This window comes from Zonotrichia albicollis, chromosome 5 (assembly GCF_047830755.1).
Source record: "Zonotrichia albicollis isolate bZonAlb1 chromosome 5, bZonAlb1.hap1, whole genome shotgun sequence".
NCBI classification, from domain to species: Eukaryota; Metazoa; Chordata; class Aves; order Passeriformes; family Passerellidae; genus Zonotrichia; species Zonotrichia albicollis.
This window is the reverse complement of record NC_133823.1, coordinates 13,966,509-13,985,945: the sequence shown is the minus strand read 5'-3', so window position 1 is coordinate 13,985,945 and position 19,437 is coordinate 13,966,509. Positions and strand designations below refer to the sequence as shown.

At 44.0% G+C, this 19,437-nt stretch overlaps 1 protein-coding gene across 10 annotated transcripts in view; it reads right to left on the bottom strand.

Annotated features, from left to right (window-relative positions):
* The window catches only part of SEC31A (SEC31 homolog A, COPII coat complex component), a 41,040-nt gene that overhangs the window by 19,337 nt on the left and 2,266 nt on the right, over nucleotides 1–19,437 (bottom strand). For all 10 annotated transcript variants that reach the window (XM_074540830.1, XM_074540831.1, XM_074540833.1 and 7 more), the window contains exons 5-18: nucleotides 17,407–17,605; nucleotides 16,266–16,361; nucleotides 14,612–14,752; nucleotides 12,978–13,120; nucleotides 11,944–12,043; nucleotides 10,605–10,766; nucleotides 10,267–10,419; nucleotides 8,160–8,396; nucleotides 7,546–7,620; nucleotides 5,440–5,490; nucleotides 4,648–4,725; nucleotides 2,411–2,486; nucleotides 1,661–1,839; nucleotides 27–153 (exon numbers count right to left, since the gene is read on the bottom strand). In XM_074540830.1, the coding sequence (XP_074396931.1) occupies nucleotides 27–153; nucleotides 1,661–1,839; nucleotides 2,411–2,486; nucleotides 4,648–4,725; nucleotides 5,440–5,490; nucleotides 7,546–7,620; nucleotides 8,160–8,396; nucleotides 10,267–10,419; nucleotides 10,605–10,766; nucleotides 11,944–12,043; nucleotides 12,978–13,120; nucleotides 14,612–14,752; nucleotides 16,266–16,361; nucleotides 17,407–17,605 (1,817 nt within the window). The remainder of the gene's footprint in view (nucleotides 1–26; nucleotides 154–1,660; nucleotides 1,840–2,410; nucleotides 2,487–4,647; nucleotides 4,726–5,439; nucleotides 5,491–7,545; nucleotides 7,621–8,159; nucleotides 8,397–10,266; nucleotides 10,420–10,604; nucleotides 10,767–11,943; nucleotides 12,044–12,977; nucleotides 13,121–14,611; nucleotides 14,753–16,265; nucleotides 16,362–17,406; nucleotides 17,606–19,437) is intronic.

Here is a 19,437-nt window from a genome sequence, read left to right as displayed (position 1 = left end):
TTACCCAGCCTGTGAAGGGTCCTTACCACAGAGGGCTGTAAACTCATCTGGCCTGGCATAAGTGAGCACAGCAGCCAAGGCCTCTCTCCAATTCTGCAGGTCACAAGACTGCACAATCTCTTTCCAGTTCTTTGTTACAACTGCAGTGATGAGCTAGAGCAGGAAAGAGACCACAGTCAGGATCTTAAGATTTCCTCTATTTAATGCACAGGATAATTTGGATCTGCTCCAGTGTACTCATCCCCACTATATCCAGGGTCATGACAGGTACTGCATTGCAGTTGAACAGCTGCACAAGAGCACATCTTTCTTAAAAAGGAAAATATCACAACACAACTCAGAACATGCAGAGGTCGATTATACTTGCTACAAAATGAACAAGAAAAGAATACACTAATCTCCACAAGCTGTTGCAAATGCTTTTCAGCACTACTTTTGCAGACAAATATAACCTATGAAGTATTTAGCTATAAAGTCTTCTCCACAAGGCCTAGGGAGATGTATGAATTTTGTTTGTTAAAATGTTTCATTCAGCTTTAAGCTCTTGGTCTCAAGCTGACCAGTGAGGGGCAGTTGAAAAGGCTGCATAAAGAGCTGGCAGCAATATAAACCTGAGCTGGCTGTAGAAACCCTACACAAGCCACCTCTGCACAGCCCTCAGAATGGAATTCCAGCTTCATCCTTCTAAAACTCTGCCTCCAGTTATTTTGCTTTGGACAAAAGACAGACTTGGCAGCTGTGCTGCTCTAGAGTGAACAAAGTCCTTCTCATGCCAAGACTTCAAGCTCAGAAACAGCTGAGCAAGCAGTATGTGTGCAGTTTGGGACCAGAAGAGAAAAAACCACACCTGAACAACAAATGCAACATCCTGACTACAAGGTCAATGTTTGCCTGTCAGCATAGGCACAGATAACTGGTCAGCTCTTCATCAAAACACCTTTTCCCAAAGGATGAACTACAGTGAAGAAATCCCTCGAAAAGCTGCCACCCTTGCTAAACCAACTGTTCTTTTAAAGCCACTTCTCCTGTTTCAACCTCCTATCATTTCTTTCTCATATTGAAAATAGAAAGATTTCCACAAGCAGCATCAGCAACCCCTACCACTGCAAAAAGCTGAAAATAACAATAACCAGCTGGCCATAACATGCTGTCTCCTAGGCAAAGGGTGATTAATCTATCCTGGGCATACTTTGCTCTCTCTTCTGTGCATGCAGTAAAACAAAGCATCAGCAAAATCTGTGAAGGCTGATCACAGGCAGAAATCAACATAATGCTGCTGGCCCTGAGCATGGGCCACGTGTGAAAAAAGTGACAGAACAGCAGACTGAAATGTGCCCTTCTTAAAGCATTTGTCTTTATTGTTGACAATCTATTAGTGTATATGCAACTCAGAGACACTGGAGATGGGATAAAGAATATTCTTGTGTACTGATAAAGAATACTCTTGTGTACTGATAAAGAATACTCTTGTGTACTGTTGTCCCCTTATCAATGCATTAAAAAAGAGTAACAAAAATCCTTCTGCTCCGAGATCTTACCGACTTGAACACTTACTAACATCTGCCAAAAAGAAATCTATAAAATAGCAAGAAAACTTTAAGGTGAAAAAGGGAGCTGCCAAAGGCATATGAGGATGTTATTTCTGACCTGAAACACATACCCTGGTAATTTTGCTGCGCATCTTGGCAAAGTACTTCTCCTGAGTGCGGGAGAGCAGCTCCTGCCCGCCGGCGATGGCCAGGATGATGGCGTCGGCCATGCGGTTGTCGTGCAGGCACAGATCCACTGCACTTTCAAAGTTCCCTGTCAGCAGAGCCTGTGTGATCAGCCCATCCACATCTGCAACGACACAGGGGGGCACTTCCAAATGCTGCCACAAAAGCCAGAGAGATGTGCAGCAGCAGGTGACGCTGTCCGACTGTGCAATGCTGGCACAGCCCACTCCCAGCCGGGTACTCACAGGGACACAGCCATGCCACAGGGGCACTGCCAAGCATCACTTACCTTGTGACAGAGCAAGTTCCTAGAGGTCTAAATGGCCCCTAAAACAACTACCTGAATAGTGCCATAAAAAGCCAAACCTAGACAGGGGTCAGTGGTTTCTGTGTTACTCGAGATCCCCTGGGAGGCTCTGTAGAAACAGCACTTCATGCCTGACCAAGCGCATCTTCTTTTGTCACTCAGAGCAGCTGCATGTCAGCAAGGGGATACACAAGTGCTGTATAACTTCCTTCCTTCCTTAAAAAAACTGTATTTTCAAGTGCCTTGAGACTGTGTGAGAATGCAGTTAGAGGCAAGCAATCCTTCACAATCTGTACAGAATTTGCCTTCTCACTGGAACTCCAGTATCAACAGCAGTACTCACAAATAACAGTACATACAATAAAAAAAATAGTAAGGTTTTTTGTACCTCCACTAACAGAAATGTTAAATGTTGTCTTTGCAGGTCCCAAATCTTCAGTTTCTTTTTTATGGTCCTTCATTGTCTAAGAGAAAGGAAAAGAATAATTGAGATTATGTAAACACTTGGAAAATTCAAACATTTTAAAACCATATGGCTCTTGCACTGCAAGTTAAATTTAGAGTTTTGGACTACCAGTCAGCTCAGAGACCATTAACTTAAAAGGGAAGGTTATCCCTGTGTGCTAGTTTGGGCAGAGGTAAAGCTACTTTTCTTCAGAGTAGCCAGTGTGGGGCTGTGTGATTTGTCCTGGAAACAGGGTTGATAATACAGAGATGTTGCTGCTTTTGCTGAGCAGCACTTGCACAGCACCAAGGCCTTTTCTGCTTCTCCTACTGCACCTCTGGTGAGAAGATGCAGAGTGCATGGGAAGTTGGGATGAGACAACCAGGACAGCTGACCCCAAACTGAGCCAAGGGATATTCCAGGCCATTTACCATCATGCTCAGCACAATATAAAGCTGGAGGAAGAAGAAAGAGGGGGATGTTTGCAGGGATGGCATTTCTCTTCCCAAGTCACTGTTACATGTGATGAAGCTCAGCTTTCTTGGGGATGAAAATCTGCCTGCTCATGGGAAGCAGTTAATTAATTCCTTGTTTTCTTTGCTTTACCAATTAAAGTTCCTTTATCTCACAAGTACCAGCAGCCAGACACCTGGATCCTGGGTACCAACTTCCATCTGTAGCCATATGCACACAGCCCCCTCCAAGCAAAGCTACAGCTACAATGAGAAACTCAGAATCCTTTTCTTCCCTTCTCTTTCAGCCTTAACCCCTACCAAGAACAGTCTACCATTAATGAATACCACTTTGAATTTCTCATCCTTGAAACGCTCTGCACTAGACATACACCCCAGTTTAATTAAGCAAATTACACATGAACACAAGCTCAATTTTCAATACAGAAGTCCAGTGTAGCACCCAGGACAGGAATGCTCAGTAGACAGAGGCTGCTGCTTCTATAAAACTCCCCCAGAAATAAGACAAAGACCACTTTGTGTGCGTACCTGGATTTTGGGATTTCAAGCATTTCAATAATAAAAAAAAAAACATCAAAAGAGAAGTCTCTCTTCACCATCCATTTTCACAGCACAGGCTAACAGAGCGCAGAACCTGCCCCACAAACCACCTCCTCTGTCACAAGCCATTGCTCCACTACACTAAGGGAGATCAGAAACACCCTGCTTGTTCAGCTAAACTGAAGGACACAGCAGACCAAAGACATTTATTTAGAGGGGGAAGCAAGTCTGAAACAAGCTTGACGTTTGGCTCGTGAAAAGGACACAGCATCTGGGAAATGATTTTGTTGTCAGACAACACTGGATGAGTGTCTGGTATTAGTTGAGAGCATGTTGTGACTACCACAGGAATAATGTGCCCATCCAGTTACTTTATGTATGTGACAGCAAGTCCTGATGCATCACCAGTGGCTGAAGGCCAGGCTCACAGATATTTAGGTAGGCTAAGGCCATGTTTGGCTGTGAATTCTCTCCTAGAAGAGACATTTGTAATGAGATATTGGATATCTTCATGACTGCATACAGCAAAGCCCTTACACTGTCAGACACACACAGCTGCCAGTACAGAGCCTAAAGAACTAACAAGCAATCAGGCACCTAACCCAAGGAGAGCATCCTGATTTTAGTGTCTTTAACAGGCTGTTTGTTATGTGTGCACCACCCCAACATGCATGAGCCTTAAACCACTGTCCCCATCTCCAGACAGCTGCAGAAAGCACCAAGCACAGGAAGCACAGCTACCAGCCCAAAATCTAACCCAAAAGGAAGACTGAGGGAATAGGGAAGAATGAAGTTGGCCTGTTCACACAGCAACACACTATTTTCAGTGCTAGCGACACCTCACAAGGCAGAGGCTGAGTCCTTAGTGCTAATAAGAGACCTGTCCTCATATGTAAAACACAGGGTTGAAAACAATCTTATTCAAACAGTGTGTAGGATCCTGGCATGGTTGAGCACAAACTGCCTTCAGTAAACCTAGCTGAACATACTGCCTGAAGCAGATGAAACAAAAATCCCAGCAAGAGTCCAGTTTTACCATTATAAATAATTTTTTGTATTTCTGTATATCCTCAGCAGCAGGAAAAGCCAAGAAAAGGAAATGCTGTTAAAGGGAACAAAGTAAATACAAGGGAGGTCAGCAGGGTTAGTCTAGAGGGCAACAGATACCTCTCCCAAGAACTGCTCCTCTGTAGTCTGGCCTTCATCCCCCTCGTTTGGCACAGATCCATCAGATTCTGCAGGAGCCTTCAGCAGAGAGAAGATGCCATAAACATCCACCAGCAAAAGAGGTAGGAATACTTTGCATTGCAGAGTACAGTCACCTTTCCACCAACCACCAGTAAGAACCAGACTGAAAATCACAGAAATGCACTGGCAATATATGCTTGAGTCCCTAAACAGGGTAGAGGCCCTGTTTCCTTGCTCTCTGTCATTACACAGTATCTTGTGCTGTTTTCATCTCAGCTGCCTCAAAACATGCAAAAAAAAAAGCTTTCTTCCCCATGAGGCAGCTACAGATGATTCTGAACTGTCTGTGGCACATGAGCACAGCAGAGTCCTGCTGTGGACTCAGGCCACTGCAATTACAGTGTGGGCAGTGCCTGAGCTGTAGGTACTGCTCTTGCAGGAGAAGTTACAGGACCACACACTCAGCCCTGCTTTCTTTAAGGTCTGATTATGGTGCTGCTCTTGAAATCAGGGGCCAATGAGACCCCATATTAAAACCTGTGACTGAGAGCCCTTCATTGAAAAAGGAGGGGAACATCTGAGTGGAGAAGAAGTGGTTGGTTTTTTTAAATAACACCTCCATCCTGCTGAATGTAGGAGCTTGCCACACACTGAATTATTTGTGACTTACTTTGGAACAGCTATCAAGTGGAAAGAAAAATAATTATTACTTTACAAATTACTATGGCATTATAAAAGTAACCACAGAGTTACATACATGTGTTTGCTTACCTCTCCCAAGGCACCATCTGCAAGATCTTCTTTATTCAGAGCAGATGTGATCTAGAAAACAAAAGATTTAAGTAAGAACCATTTAAAGAGGCACCAAATTCTCAGACTGCAAAACTGGCACATGTAGCTACTCTGTTGCTTGCACAACAGTTAACATGAAATTAAACACTTTAACATAAAACTAAAGCCATTTCCTCTTCCAGCCTGCAGATGGATTTACTGCTAAGATACCTGCACCCCAAGCTCAGCTGTCCTACACCTTTAAACCTTTATTGTCAGCTCAAGGGCCGCAAACCTCACTAGAGAGCTGCTGGAAACTACAGGAATAAAATCAGAATCAGAACATGAAGGACAAAATCCTCTGTCTGCTCTGGTCAGGGAAAATAAAGCAGTGACAACCCTTGTGGAACAGAGAGCCTATCTGGAGGTTGTGGGTTCCTGACATCAGGCACTTGGCTGTGGGCTAGGATTTTCCAAGGTAAAAAAAGAGTTACAATGCCCAGCCTCTACTGCTTTGCAAAGCAAACCTAACTCCAGATTCAATTAGGGCTCTCAAACCAGCAATTTTATGTACAGAGTTTCTATATTATTTCAGCATCAGGGAGCCTGGGTTTCACATTGCTCCTAAAATTATCTACTATTTTTTGTATTGTAGGCTTTATTTTACCCTTGTGGGCTGGTTTGTGTAGAGAGCTGAGCTCAAATTGCTGGAGACAGTTTTCTCTTTCTTTTTTAATCACTAGTTTACAATAAAAATGAGAAAGCCAGGACTTGGCTTGCATGAGAATCACAGGTTTTAAGAATATAACCCACCCTTCCCACGTTCTTCACAGCTTATTACAAGAAGCTGAAATCTGCGATCTCTGTTTTTACTTTCCTAATGGTACCAATAATAGGAAAACCAAGTTGTGATTTAGTGAGCTTTCCATCTGGGTATCACAAACTTTCATATGAGCTGTATTATGCTGCTTCTTCACACTGAAAAAAACATGGAGTCAACTTCTGTGTGGAATGTTTTCAGAAAGCAGCTACATACAACCAGGACCTTGTAGCTCCTTCAATCTGTTCCCTAAATACTGAATAATGGGATAAGCCCAGCATTCCAGGCCACACAGTTCAGCTGTGCCCATTTTCCCAGCTTCTCCCCATGCACAGGGCATATAAACCCAAAGCAAAAGCAAGCAGTGGGTTTTAATCTCATGAGGCCACTCTGCAGAACCACTAGTGAATTTCAACTGGATTTTCTAATTGAGATCTGCCTTTCAAAAACAGGATTACCCTTGCTGTGCTTGCCTTTGGACAAATATTTAGAAGCTGAGGACAAACTGTTGTCAAAACCATGGGTTTTTTTTCCATAATCATATTAATTTTGCCCTGAAAGGCATTTAATTTGTGAGCACAATACACTTCATTGGAGTCAATCTTTCAAAACAAAACATTAGTTTGATATAATGAAAATGAGTCAAATGTTAAAATCCACTGAAACAGAGCTGAAGAAATACTAGATAGTTCCTGGGTAGACAACTGAAAACAACAGAGCCAAAAGGCACAGCAGGTAAGTCCCTGTAACACTGAATAAAAATCTTCCAGCTGGGAAGAAAGGTCTATAATGATGTGTAAATTGCTTCCTGGTAATCCAAATTTTGCTTTTCCAAATGTAACCACGTTTGACCTTTGGGCTTGTTTTTTTTCTTTCCCTTTCAAAAATGAAGGATGTCTCCCACAAACAAAAAAGACTATCCCAGATTTTCCTAATTAATGAAAACTGCTTACATGTTCTTCAACCAGAAAGCCTAAAAGCAGATCCCTTTCTACCATGCTTGAGTAGAAGGATGTCACATAGCAAAGTTACATTTATTGATCCATAGCCTGGATCAATAAATATCAAAGCTTCTTGATGAGTGAGAATTTCACATCAACAGTGGACAGCCAGATGCAGACACACCTCTGAAGTCTGCTGCCTGCTCTGGCATTTCCACTGAACGTCCATATTACAAGAAGACAAAAGTATTGAGAAAACCCAACAGAGCAAACTGTTTTCTGTAAGAATTCTGAAATTAAAGTCTGAAATTCAAAAGTTATTCATCTCACATATTTCACATTTACCTTCTTCTTCAGATCATCCTTCCTGTATCCTAAGAGCTCGAGGTATCTAACACGTGAATCCTCTTCGAAGTTCACCTTTAAAGAGTTAAAGACTACATTGCAATTCACAATTTTCCATTTTCTCCCTCACTGCCACAAATGACCCAGGGAGATTTAATGACTTGAATAGACTGAATGTAATAAAGAGAAATGCAAAAACCTTCAGTGACTTGGGCAAGGCTTCCATCTGCTTACTGCAGGTGAACCAAGTGCTTGTCTGCTTCACTTGGAAACCTCTAAATGCTTAGAGTGAGCAGTGAAAGCCCATCTAAAGCTATCCCAAAGCTTTAATCCTTCTCACAAACCCTGTACAAATATGTGCTGATGGGGAATATCCAAAACCATGGGATACCCTCACCCACACCTTTGCTTTGCCATGACTCCCCACAAACCCCCTTGGGTCCTGAGGACCCTCCCTCCTCTGGTGGGCTCCTGCAGTGCCATGGCTCATGGGCACTATTCCCACAGCCTGCAGCTTTGGGTTCCCAGCACCTCTTCAGCCAAATGTGCAGAAGGAACCATGTCCTGGCTGTCCCAGTCCCTGGGGATCTCCTGCAGGGCTGCCAGCCTGTTACCTTTAAGAAGGCCCACACGTTCCTCTCAAAGTCAGCCAGGGCCATGTCCATTTTCTTCTGGCAGTAGCTGACAAAGCTCTGGGACTGCACAGCCTCCTGCAGCTGGTTTGAGCGGGCCAGGAACTCCTTCTCTGTGACAACCTGGCTCACGTAGACGTGGGGATGCTGCTGCTGCTGCTCCATGCCTGGCTGCTGAGGAGTCCTGGAATTCTCAAACGTCACCAGCTTCCCTCCAAACTGCAATTGAAGCACACATACAGCATGTGAAAATACAAGTATACAGCAGGGGAGCATGTATCAAAGTGTATTTTGGAATTCTCAAATGTCACCAGCTTGCCTCCAAACTGCAATTGAAGCACACATACAGCATGTGAAAATACAAGTACACAGCAGGGGAGCATGTATCAAAGTGTATTTTATATAACATTTATATGATTATTGTCCAATAACTGAATACTCCTGACATCTGCTCATTTATTTGTTCTCCACCCCATTCCAAACTTCTATGCCTGTAAGGAGCTTGTTGGATAAGTAGGTTCACATTTATAAGATTTATAAGCACAGCCATTCCTGTGCCTGTTTTTTTCTCAGACAAAAGACAGACCAGAAACAGAGCTGGAGCTGTGGGTCTATGCAGTATTCAGCAACAGTGGAGTATCTAGTGATATTGCAGTGCAGTTGCCAAAGAAACCTTTACTTAACATCATCAAGTAAATGCTCAAGCATGATGTCTGCCCTGCTCTTGCCAGGCTGTTTAGCAGCTGAAACTCTATTGAGAGAAAGGCAGTAAGTTGTGACAGCATTTGAAGATGTCAAATCAACACAAGAAAATAATTAGGATATTTATGATATTATTTCATTCTATAGCTCAAAGTTAATTTAGACAGGCAAATCCAGTAGAAAAAAGCAAAAGCCTAGCCAGGGAAAAGACTGACACCTGGCTCCTAGGAGACCAGGACAAATAAGGGAAAAAACATCATAAAATGACACATCAGTCAGTGGCTAGGCAACATCACTTCTCTTTGACAGGAGAAAATTGCATTTAATTTGCACATCAGATCATGAATAAACAGATATATGATGCTGAAAACTGAGTAGTATTACAGCAGAGAAATCAAATTCAAATGGACAGGCTAAAATCTCCAGAAGTTCCCAAATAAATGGCCTGTGGGTTTAGAAAATAAGCCAGAAGTGGAGCCAAGGAGCAAAAAAGCTGAGCTTGCCATCCCCTCAGGTGGCTCCTCTGCAAATGAACCAGCCATGGAGGAACCTATCCTTGTGCTGCTACAGCAACTCCTGTTACTTGGATCAAATCTAACCTGAGTGGTCTCCACCACCACTAACCTGAGTGTTCTCTACTGACTCACATTGAGTGCAGTTTGAAGCTATGAAGTCCCAGATACTTGCCCAGTTTGGTCTCATTCTCCCCCAATGTATATTTACTTACTCTAAAGCAAGCACTGCACAGAAACAAAAGCAAAGCCCTAATGCCAGAACACAAACGTCTCTCAGACATGTTTCTTGTCCCAGGCATTTTGGTCAGGCTTTTGCTGTCACCAGTGCCCTGTCTGGAAGGCACCCTGAGCATCTCCCATTATGATAACAAAGAGCAAGATGTCCCAGGGTGGAGCACCACACTGAACTCCCCCCCTTCCTATGGAGTTTGGCAGGTGGCAGCACCATCTCCCTACCTGCCAGGCCAGCCCTGCCCATCCCTGTCTCTTACAGTATTTATCATGACTCCTGTGGCAGGGACAAATGATGAGGAGGACTCCACTGATATCAGAAGGATATTATCAGAAACACCAGATAATTAACTACTTTATTATACTATATTATTCTATACTATATTACACTACATCTAAACTGAATTTGCCAAGCACCCAACTGCACGGCATCTCATGACTGTCAGCTTACAGTCCCAACACACACACTTGGCCCTGAAAGGCCAAGGAAACAAAACACCATCACCCTGGGTAAACATCTCCATATTGCATTCTACCTTGGCACAACACAGGAGCAGCAAATGAGACAACAACTGTTTTGATCATTCTTTTCTCTGCTTCTCTCAGGTTCAGAGAACGTGAATCCCACAGTCTCTCCTTACCGAGAAGGACGCTCCCATGGGCCGCCGGATCCACTTGGGTGGTTTCTTCAGAGGCATCACCACACTCTGTGGGGCAGTCTGCTGGGGGAGCTGCAGGGGAGGCAGGGGCTGCCCCGTGCCAAAGGGATCGAGGTTCCCAAAAGACGAGGAGAGCTTTGATAACACAAGGGGGAAAAACCAAAGCGACATTAATAAACGAAATATCTATTTGTGCTATAAATGAAACATCTATTTGTGCTGAAGCACTCCTGCAAGCAGGGCCACAGCCACTGAAGATTTCCCATATTTTGTTCCCCCCCTCCCCACTTTCTATCCCTATTCTGAACAATTTTCAACACCTGGTCAACTTGTTTCTGCCTGAGGCCATCGGCGCTGCCGCCCATGATGGAGTAGACGCTGATGCGGCCGTCGAAGGAGGCTGCAGAGAGCACTGCAGGGTTCCTGGGGCACCACTGGATGTCAAAGCACCACTGTGTGTTCGTGGGCAGCTCGTACAGCACCTGGGAGCAAACCAAGCCCAACAAATCAGAGCTTTCACGGAGCACCCTGCCTGACAGCAACAACCTTCCTGTGTGCCCCGAGGCTGCTCTGCTCTCCCCGCTCCCCAGCAGCCTCCCCATCACCACACACACTGACAGTGGGCAAGCCCTGATGATCCCCAAACAGCAGAACACCACACACCCCTGCTTCATCTCCTCCTCCTCCCGTTAAATCTTCTGTTGAGTCCTCACAGGACAAATGATGCAGGTGGGGTGTGTCTGTGCTGTCCCACTGTGAGCTGCTCACATTCACATTAGCTTATTCAGAGCTGATTTGGGTATCCTCACACACTGTGCAGAGGAAGTCTGTTTTCACAGGGAAACTAAAAAGGGTAAAACCTGCACCCTGGGCAGACAGCCTTTTGTGCCATAGAACAGACAAGCTCCCCTTACAGCAGATATTTAACCACAAACCAGGAGAAACTCAAAGAACAAAATGCTGTCTCCCATGGAACTCATTTTTAGTTTTAAAAAATTTGTAGCAGCACAGGATCCAGCTCAGATAACTCACCTAACACTGTACAGCTTTTGCACTTTTGGCCCAATGTCTGAATTTGAGAAACACTTCCCATTCCACAATTATTGCCCACTGGAGGCAAGGGGCCCTCCAGCATGTCTGAAGCCTTTTTTCCTGGTCTCGGGACAAACACTGTCTGAAAAACAGATCTGCATTCTCTTTGAAAGATATTCCCAGGCAAAAAGGATGGGGTGGGATTTGAGTGGCTCTCACTGATCTACTACAACTATGGCAACCTAAAAATACCCTCCTGGCTGGATAAAGTTCTTAGAGAAGGAAAAAGGCAATTGCAACCATGATCCAGCCACACTGAACTCAAAATAAAAGAGTAGGAAGCATATACTTAGTTTAAGTGGAGCCATTTCCATCTCTTCTAAGGAACAGGGACATCACTACTCAGTAAGAGAGAAGCTGCAAGGACAAACGTGTAATATTGACAATACCAGGAAGGAATCCTGCACCACCACAACAAGCTCAGAAGACACGTATAGCAAATAGGATAGGGGGCAACATCCCACAGAAGCATAATTCCTAGGAATGCAAGCACAGGAACACGTGCTTTACATGTGCCACCTCTAAAAATCCCAAATATGTCCATTCAAAGGGGTATGGATACAATACCTCTCCTGTGTTAGGGTTGGAGCAGAGAATTTTAGCATCCTTCCCACAGCTAAGTAGCAGCTCTGGATCTGCCATACTCCAAGCAATGGCCAATATACCCCTGCATGAAAAGCCAAAACAAAAAAAAGCTTAACGTAAATGCAAAATGGTGATAAACAAAGCATATTTAGAAGTTCAGCATTCCATGTCAAAATGCCCTCTCTACCCCTTCCTCTTACAGGAGGAGGAATTTTTCAATGTTAGCAGCCCTTGTTTTGTTGAAATAGATGTTTGCCATTTTCTGCATGAAAAGGTATAAAGATGTAGCCATTGTATCTGAAAATTACATGCAACAGTCACATGGGAGAAGCTGGGCATCAGTAACAACATGGTTTGTTTGCCTGCAGTGTCTCTAATACCCAGTGTGCAAACCCACAGGTACGGTCACTGACTAGGAAGCTTTGCAGCTTTTTGTTAGCAAGACATTCAACCCAGCAGAAACCACTGGCAGCAGTTTTGGTAGAAGCCACAACACTGTTCTCTCTTCTTAAATCAAGCACTGGATCTGAGCAATAAGGAAAGTTTCACCAACAACAGAGGAGGGACAAGAATTTGACAAAATCATCCACTACACCAAAAATGAAGGCATTTTAGAGGACTGAGGGCAGAGAAACTGTGCAAACCCACACAAGGATGTGCCTGGGTGTATGTTATTCAGCCAAAATCAACTACTACTAGTTCTTTTTTCCTTAGCTTCCTCTTCTTAAAATACTTAGAAACAAACAAGCAGCTTCACTGTTTCAGCAGCTTGGTGGACTTGTTTATTTAATTTTGGGGCTAGTTTCCTTCAGAGTACCAAGCTCCAAAAACACAAGTCTTTCATGGCACAGGGCTGGCTGGTCAGCAAGCCAGCATAGAGCAGTGGCTGCTGCTGAAATTGCCAGCACCAGGGAACCTTCCTCCCCAGGGAACAGCAGGAAGTGGGATGTACAAACCAGGGCAGGCACCAACAGTGCAAATACCATGGAGCACACCACGCTGTGTAAGACTCATACCTTGTGTGACTTTCCAGAACACGAAGTGGGGAGGAGGCAAATCTCAGGTCCCACATCTGAATAACAGGCAGCCTGTCGTCCTCTGAGGCCAAAACCATCTGGGTGGCAACTTCAGGGTGCCATGCCAAGCCAGAGCAGTGCATCTGAGGGGAGACATTGGGCCAAAGCATCACACAGCTGAGCAGCACTAAAGGAAAAAGAAAACTAACCCAAATAGGTCTGTGTGCATGGTAAAGCACCCGTGCAAGGGAATTTGCAGCTGTGTTTCCAGGCATTATTTCTGCATTCAGACTGGGAAATTCTCCTTATTCCTGTGAATGAGGAGACTTGCACTTCAGTTTCCCAGGGTCCATTCAGAGAGATTACACTGTGCTGACTTTTTCACAGTCCTAGGTTTTAATGTGAGAAAACACTAAAGCTCACCATATAAACCCTTTTCTTTATTATTTTTATTGCTATTCTAATAAAAGCCATCATTAGGCAGAGGTTATTGGCATGAGAACACTGTATCACAGGACTACCATCACATGATGAAGACAGCCTACTGTGCTGCTGTTATGTCAGGCAACAAACACAGAAAACACTGAAAGTTACACAGTTTATCAAAATAATAATACTGTGAGGAAAGAGCTACTTCCCAACTACCCACTTCTAAGTTTCATTTTTAACTCTTGCTGTATCTTTGGAGTTTGTTATAGTGACATTCTATTTAAAACAATACAAAATTATACAAATATGTCACCCTCCACGAGTTGAACTCTTTTTTGCACTTACACTGCCTAAAGGGGTGGCATGGTGGTTATAACTATAGGAGCACCCCTCTAACCTGCTCAATGCCACACTTCTCTGGGCAAAATCAATAAAATCTTTCTGTGGTAGCCCCAAACAGATCAAAATTCAATCAATCATCACTCTGACAGGACACCTGAGTGCCTTGCCTTGCTTCAGCCTGCATCTGGCTATTTTAATTGATAATGTCAACAACCCCTCTTGCATAAATATACTCCCAAGAGCAAACTGGGCCAGGCACCAGTATCTCTGGCTATTGTATCTGCCAGGCATCCCCAATGAAGGCAGGAATGATGCATCTGACTCCATGTTCTCAGAAGGCTAATTTATTACTTTATTATATAAAATTACATATATTATATTTAAATATTATTTTATATATTATATTTAAAATTTATTACTTTATTATCTTACTATATTATATTAAAGAATACTATACTAACTAAAGATTACAGAAAGGATACTTACTCAATGCTAAAAGGATAATAATGAAAACTCGTGACTCTTTCCAGAGTCCTGACCCAGCTTGGCCCCAATTGGCCAAAGACTCAAAACAACTCACACCAGAATCCAATGAAACCTGTGGGTAAGCAATCTCCAAACACATTTCAGAGAGAACAACACAGGAGAAGCAAATGAGATAAGAATTGTTTTCCTTTTCTCTGAGGCCTCTCAGCTTCCCAGGAGAGAAATCCTGGGCAAGGGGATTTTTTCAGAGAACGTGAATGCCACATGTGTCACACAAAAAGGGGTGCCCTGAGCCATCCCCGCAGCTCTGAGCAAGCACCAGCAGCTGCAGGAGAGAACTGGGGAGAGAACAGCACTGGGGAGAGAACAGCACTCACCCTGTTGTTGTGGTCGCTGACTTTGATGATGGGCTCGTTCTTCCGCAGGTCCCAGACGGTGGCCCTGCCGCTGGGGCTGGCGGACGCCAGGATGTGCTGCACTTGCCTGTTCCATGCAATGCAGCTGATGTCCTCCAGAGGCTGCGGCACACACACAAGCCTGTCACAACCCCGCAGGCCCAAACCCCGCTCTGTTCAGCACTTGCTAAGTGGGAAATCTGCAAGGAGAGTGTCCCGTGTACTGGGAGTGTTCTGGCTTCCTTTCTACACGTGCTGTAGTGTACAACACCTGAAAACACTGATGTTCAGAATTCCTCTGTTTAGTTATTTTCTGCTTTACAGTACTACACATTTGTTTCTAAAACAAGACTAAGCAAAACTGTCTTCAAGAACAGAAAATTACTCCATGGAAGTATATATATGTAGATGCTCTTTTGTATTTAGCAAAAAAAAAAGATTTGCTTGGAAAAATTCCATGCTTTTTTTTTTTAAATTCCCCTCCAGTTCTTATTTTTAGACTAAAAATTGAAAGCAGTATTAACCCAGCTCTTGTTGCCCTATTATTTCTGGTTGTCATTATGCATATGGACTAAAAGATATCCCAGCCTAAAAAAATCACTATTAGACATAAAAAGTCTTTTACAGGGATCTCTAAGGTGAACATCCCCTCAAATGCCTACATGTTAATAAATTACTTGAACTAAACCAAGTAATCAAACCTCACAGAGCTTAAACTAAAAATCTTTAAATTGAAGATTACTTCTCATCCCATTTGCACACTTTTTTGTCTCCAAATTATCATGCAATAATAAACCCATTTTCCAGCAACCACGAACTTCTGTGGAATTTTGTAACAGCAAGAGAAGTGTACTTGCATTGAAACAACTTCCTCCCATTCTTCCATTTCCTTCACAAGGCAAAAGGCACAAAACACTATTGTTTTTCCCCACTGATGATCTTTAAGAGACACAAGCTAAACACTGGACCTTGAGCATAGCAATCAAACCACTCCCTGAAACCCACCAAGGTAACTGCAGAACCCACTGCCTCATCATCTGACTTCTCAGTAGCTGCTTTTTATCTTTCTCCTACTTTTCTTTGTGTACCTTCACCATCTTCAGATTTGTGCATGCAGTAAAACACGTAGAGGAAGACTAAAAGCCAAGTAATGCTTATGGTATTTGAAAAGGAGTGTAGCCTAAAAGACTCTGCTTGCTGCTTGATAAAATGCAACATTTCCCAAAGATTAAGGGGACACCACAGTTTTCCCTGGCCAAATACAATTTTTTAACAAAAAATTGCCACATGAAGACATGGCTGGCTTGTGCAGCAAGCCAAAACTGTGGGTCTGGTGTGGATAAAGAAGACAGCACATCCAGGGTTGCTGCAGGGGAATTGAGCACACCACTCACTGCATGGACTGCACACTTGCACTTACAGGTACAGCCAGGACACTGCTCCCCAGGGGCTACAAAAGCAGCAGCATCCTGTCACTCCTGTATGCAGCTACTGCCCAAGATTAACTTCAAGAGGCTTCCCCTCCTCCATGCTCCTGAGACTGCTTTAAAACTGCAAATTTCCATCAGCCATCACCTAACTGCCATGCATCTTTCTGCGTCTGCCCTGGAGAATTTAATAAACACAAATCTGGTACCTGTGTCTTCACTCCTGGTGTCATTGGTGTAGCAAAGTTGTTCAAGTCCCAGATATAGATTTCAGACTCATTAGCACCAGAGGCCACCAGATTAGTCTGTAGGAAATATTAATAGACATTAAGAGTATTTCAGCATCAGCATTCCCAGTCTTAGCTGCTGGGAGGCATCAGACCTGCAGGACACTGCAAATTTCCCCTATCTGCTCAGGATATAGGAAAAGATGCAGGGAAAAGAGTGAGAAGGCAGAGGAGGGAGCAGTGCTGCAGTTATGGCCACCACAGAGCTCTGCTCTTCACAGGGTGGCATTCCTGCCCTGCCCAGTGAGTGCAGCCATCCAAAGAACTCCTGCACCTGCAAAAGTCCAGGCAGGGCAACATGAGCCAAGGTCACCAAGTGCCCTTTGGTCACATTTTGTGGCTGATAACAGGCAAGTCCTGAGCTCACAACAGCCAGAAAGGGACAGGAAGCAATTCAGAGAGGACACAATGAAGACAGTGCAGCCTTGCTGGAGGCAAGTGTGCAGGGACAGAAGTGCTATTTAGGAAACAAATCCAAATGAATTCTCAGCTGGTGGCAACAGGGAAAAACCAACACACTGCATATAGAAGGAAGTAAATGCTCATTGGTGGTGTGGGAAGAATTGTTGGTTTTGAGAGCCCTTCTGCTCAAGAGGCCACATGGCTGTGTTTCCTTGCTGTCTCCTCTTAGGAAGGGGACCTTGAAGGTGGATCCTACCCAATCCCCGCAGGAGAGACCTGAAAACTGATCTCACCAGAAACATGCATGAGAGCACATAATTCCTTCCTGTGTGACTGGCACAAGGCACAGAGGCTAAGAGAAGAGACTGACTAAAAACACCCTGAAGAGCCCCTCTGCTTCACAAATAAGCAGAGCTAAACAGATCAACTAAGTTGACAAGGTAAACTGCTGAGGGGAAAGAACAAATGACAGAACTTTCATTCCCCATATGAAATGCCAGTAATGGGACAGGTTTTTCCTACTAAATACAAAGAGGCATTCAAACACCAAATATAGTTCATGCTTTTCAGGGGAGGGGAAGCAGCAGAAACATTTGAGGTTGAGTTAAGATAGGCCACTCCTCTATTGCTGGTATGTTAAGAGAAACAGCCCAAAACCAACCTGGAACATGTTGACATCGAGCGCTCTCACCGGTCCCGTGTGCTTGTCCTTCTGGGCTATTATCACCTCAGCCTCCCCATCCAGGATTTTGGCCGAGTCATACAAGATGACATTGCCATTTTCACCCCCAGCAATCAGCACTCCGGACACTCTGTCCCCTGAGGTCATGCTGTGAGGGCCCCAGATCAGCTTGTGGTACCTGCAAGACACAGAGGCCCCACAGTCTGAGCACCATCCACCACCAGCTCCCTGTAGGTTCATACATCCCATTGTTGCTCACCCCAGCTGAAGTTGGAGAAAAGCACTGCCTGCTTTTCTCCCTAAGGATGAGTCTCAGCACAACCCTTTCCATCAGGAGGGCATGCCCCAGTTCTGCTCATTAACAAGAGGCACAGCCAATGACCCACAAACTGGTAACATCTCCAATCTCCTGGCTGCAAAATCAGGTAAGTGCTCCTGACAACAGCAGGCATCAAAGTGAGGGCTGCCAGCCCATCCAGCCACAGCCTGAGAAAAAAATCTCTGCTATCTGCAAGTAGCTTCATACAGGAGAAGAAACAGGTGAAACTAGAAAAATCCCATATGCTTTTCCATATCTGTGCTTTTGGATGTGCAAGTGTTTTGTCTGCCATGCCAGGAACTCAGCAAGTTTAGCCAACATCACAGACACATCTCCTGGACCACAGCCTATTCTCAGGCTAACTCAAGAAGAATCAAACATACTTCCAGCAATTACAGATTGTGTCCATCTGTAAATACCCAAACTCCCTTCAACTCAATTAACTTCCTGCCTAAGCAAAACAGCATTCCTGCTGTTTAACCATGCAAAGAATGAGTATGTTCTACATAAGATGACACAGCCACTTATCAGCACAAATGCAAGCAGAAAGCAAACCCACATTGACTGGAAGGTGACAAGGAGATACCTCAGCATTCACTGTAATATTGCTCATCTATTTGTTACCTCCAGGAAATCTTCAAGTAACTTCTTTAAATCACAGCAACTTTAGCATGGTGAGATAGAGACTGCAGAAAGGTACCCAAAGAGCATATGCTGGCTGAGAAATGCCATAACAGCCAAGTGCTCAGGCTCCCAGTGCTGAGATTACAGCAGGGCTTCACCAAAGAATGATGCTACAAATGGAAACTGGTCTGTGATATCACACAGATCCATTCCTGGCTATGATTTTTATGCTTCTGCACCTCACTATGCAAGTTTACAAGGAATGAAGTAACTGACAGGGCTGCCCAGGGATCATCAGCAAGACTGAATAGGACTTAAAACAGCCCAAAATGAAGGCAGGAAACAATGAGGAACAAAACCCAAAAATTAACAGTGCAATTACTTCCCTTTTGCCCTTTACTCTTTCCAAGATAAAGCATGGTTGTACAAAAGCAGTGCAAAACTTTGCTTGGAGGGCAATTAAGGATTTATCTTTTGTGGGTCTAATCACCTGGACATGATTTGCTGAAAACCAAAATAGGGCCTGACGTATACACTGCTATCTAATCTTTAATTAGAAACAAACACGCAACCCTCAACCTCATTTTTAATGCATTCTCTGGGGCAAAGTCAAATTCTTGTGTTGCTGGTCAAGGGAGGTACTTTGCAAGGAGCACTGCATCCTAGCTATAATTTCTTCTAAAAATTCAGAAAGCAAATGGCAAGCCTTGAGGAATCTCAGTCATAGTTAAAACAAGGTAGAACAATGAAACTCAAAGATGCAGTGCCTCCTGCTCTGAGCAGGTCAGTAGGACATGTTGACATCAGCTCTGCTCACAGAGCAGGGCATTTAAAAAGGGATTGTGGCAATTTCAGCTCTGCCAGAGAGCTGCTACAAGTGCTGCTGAGATGGGAACTGGATGCTCTGATGCTAACAATATTTGTCTGGATAAGCACACAGTAAGGAACTAACAGCTAAGTGGAGCTGTGCAGCCAGAAATTTGGCTTCCCAGCTGCAGGAACACACACAACATAACCCAAGTTAATCATGTTACAGGAGTCCCCCTGAAATGCCTACATACAAACAG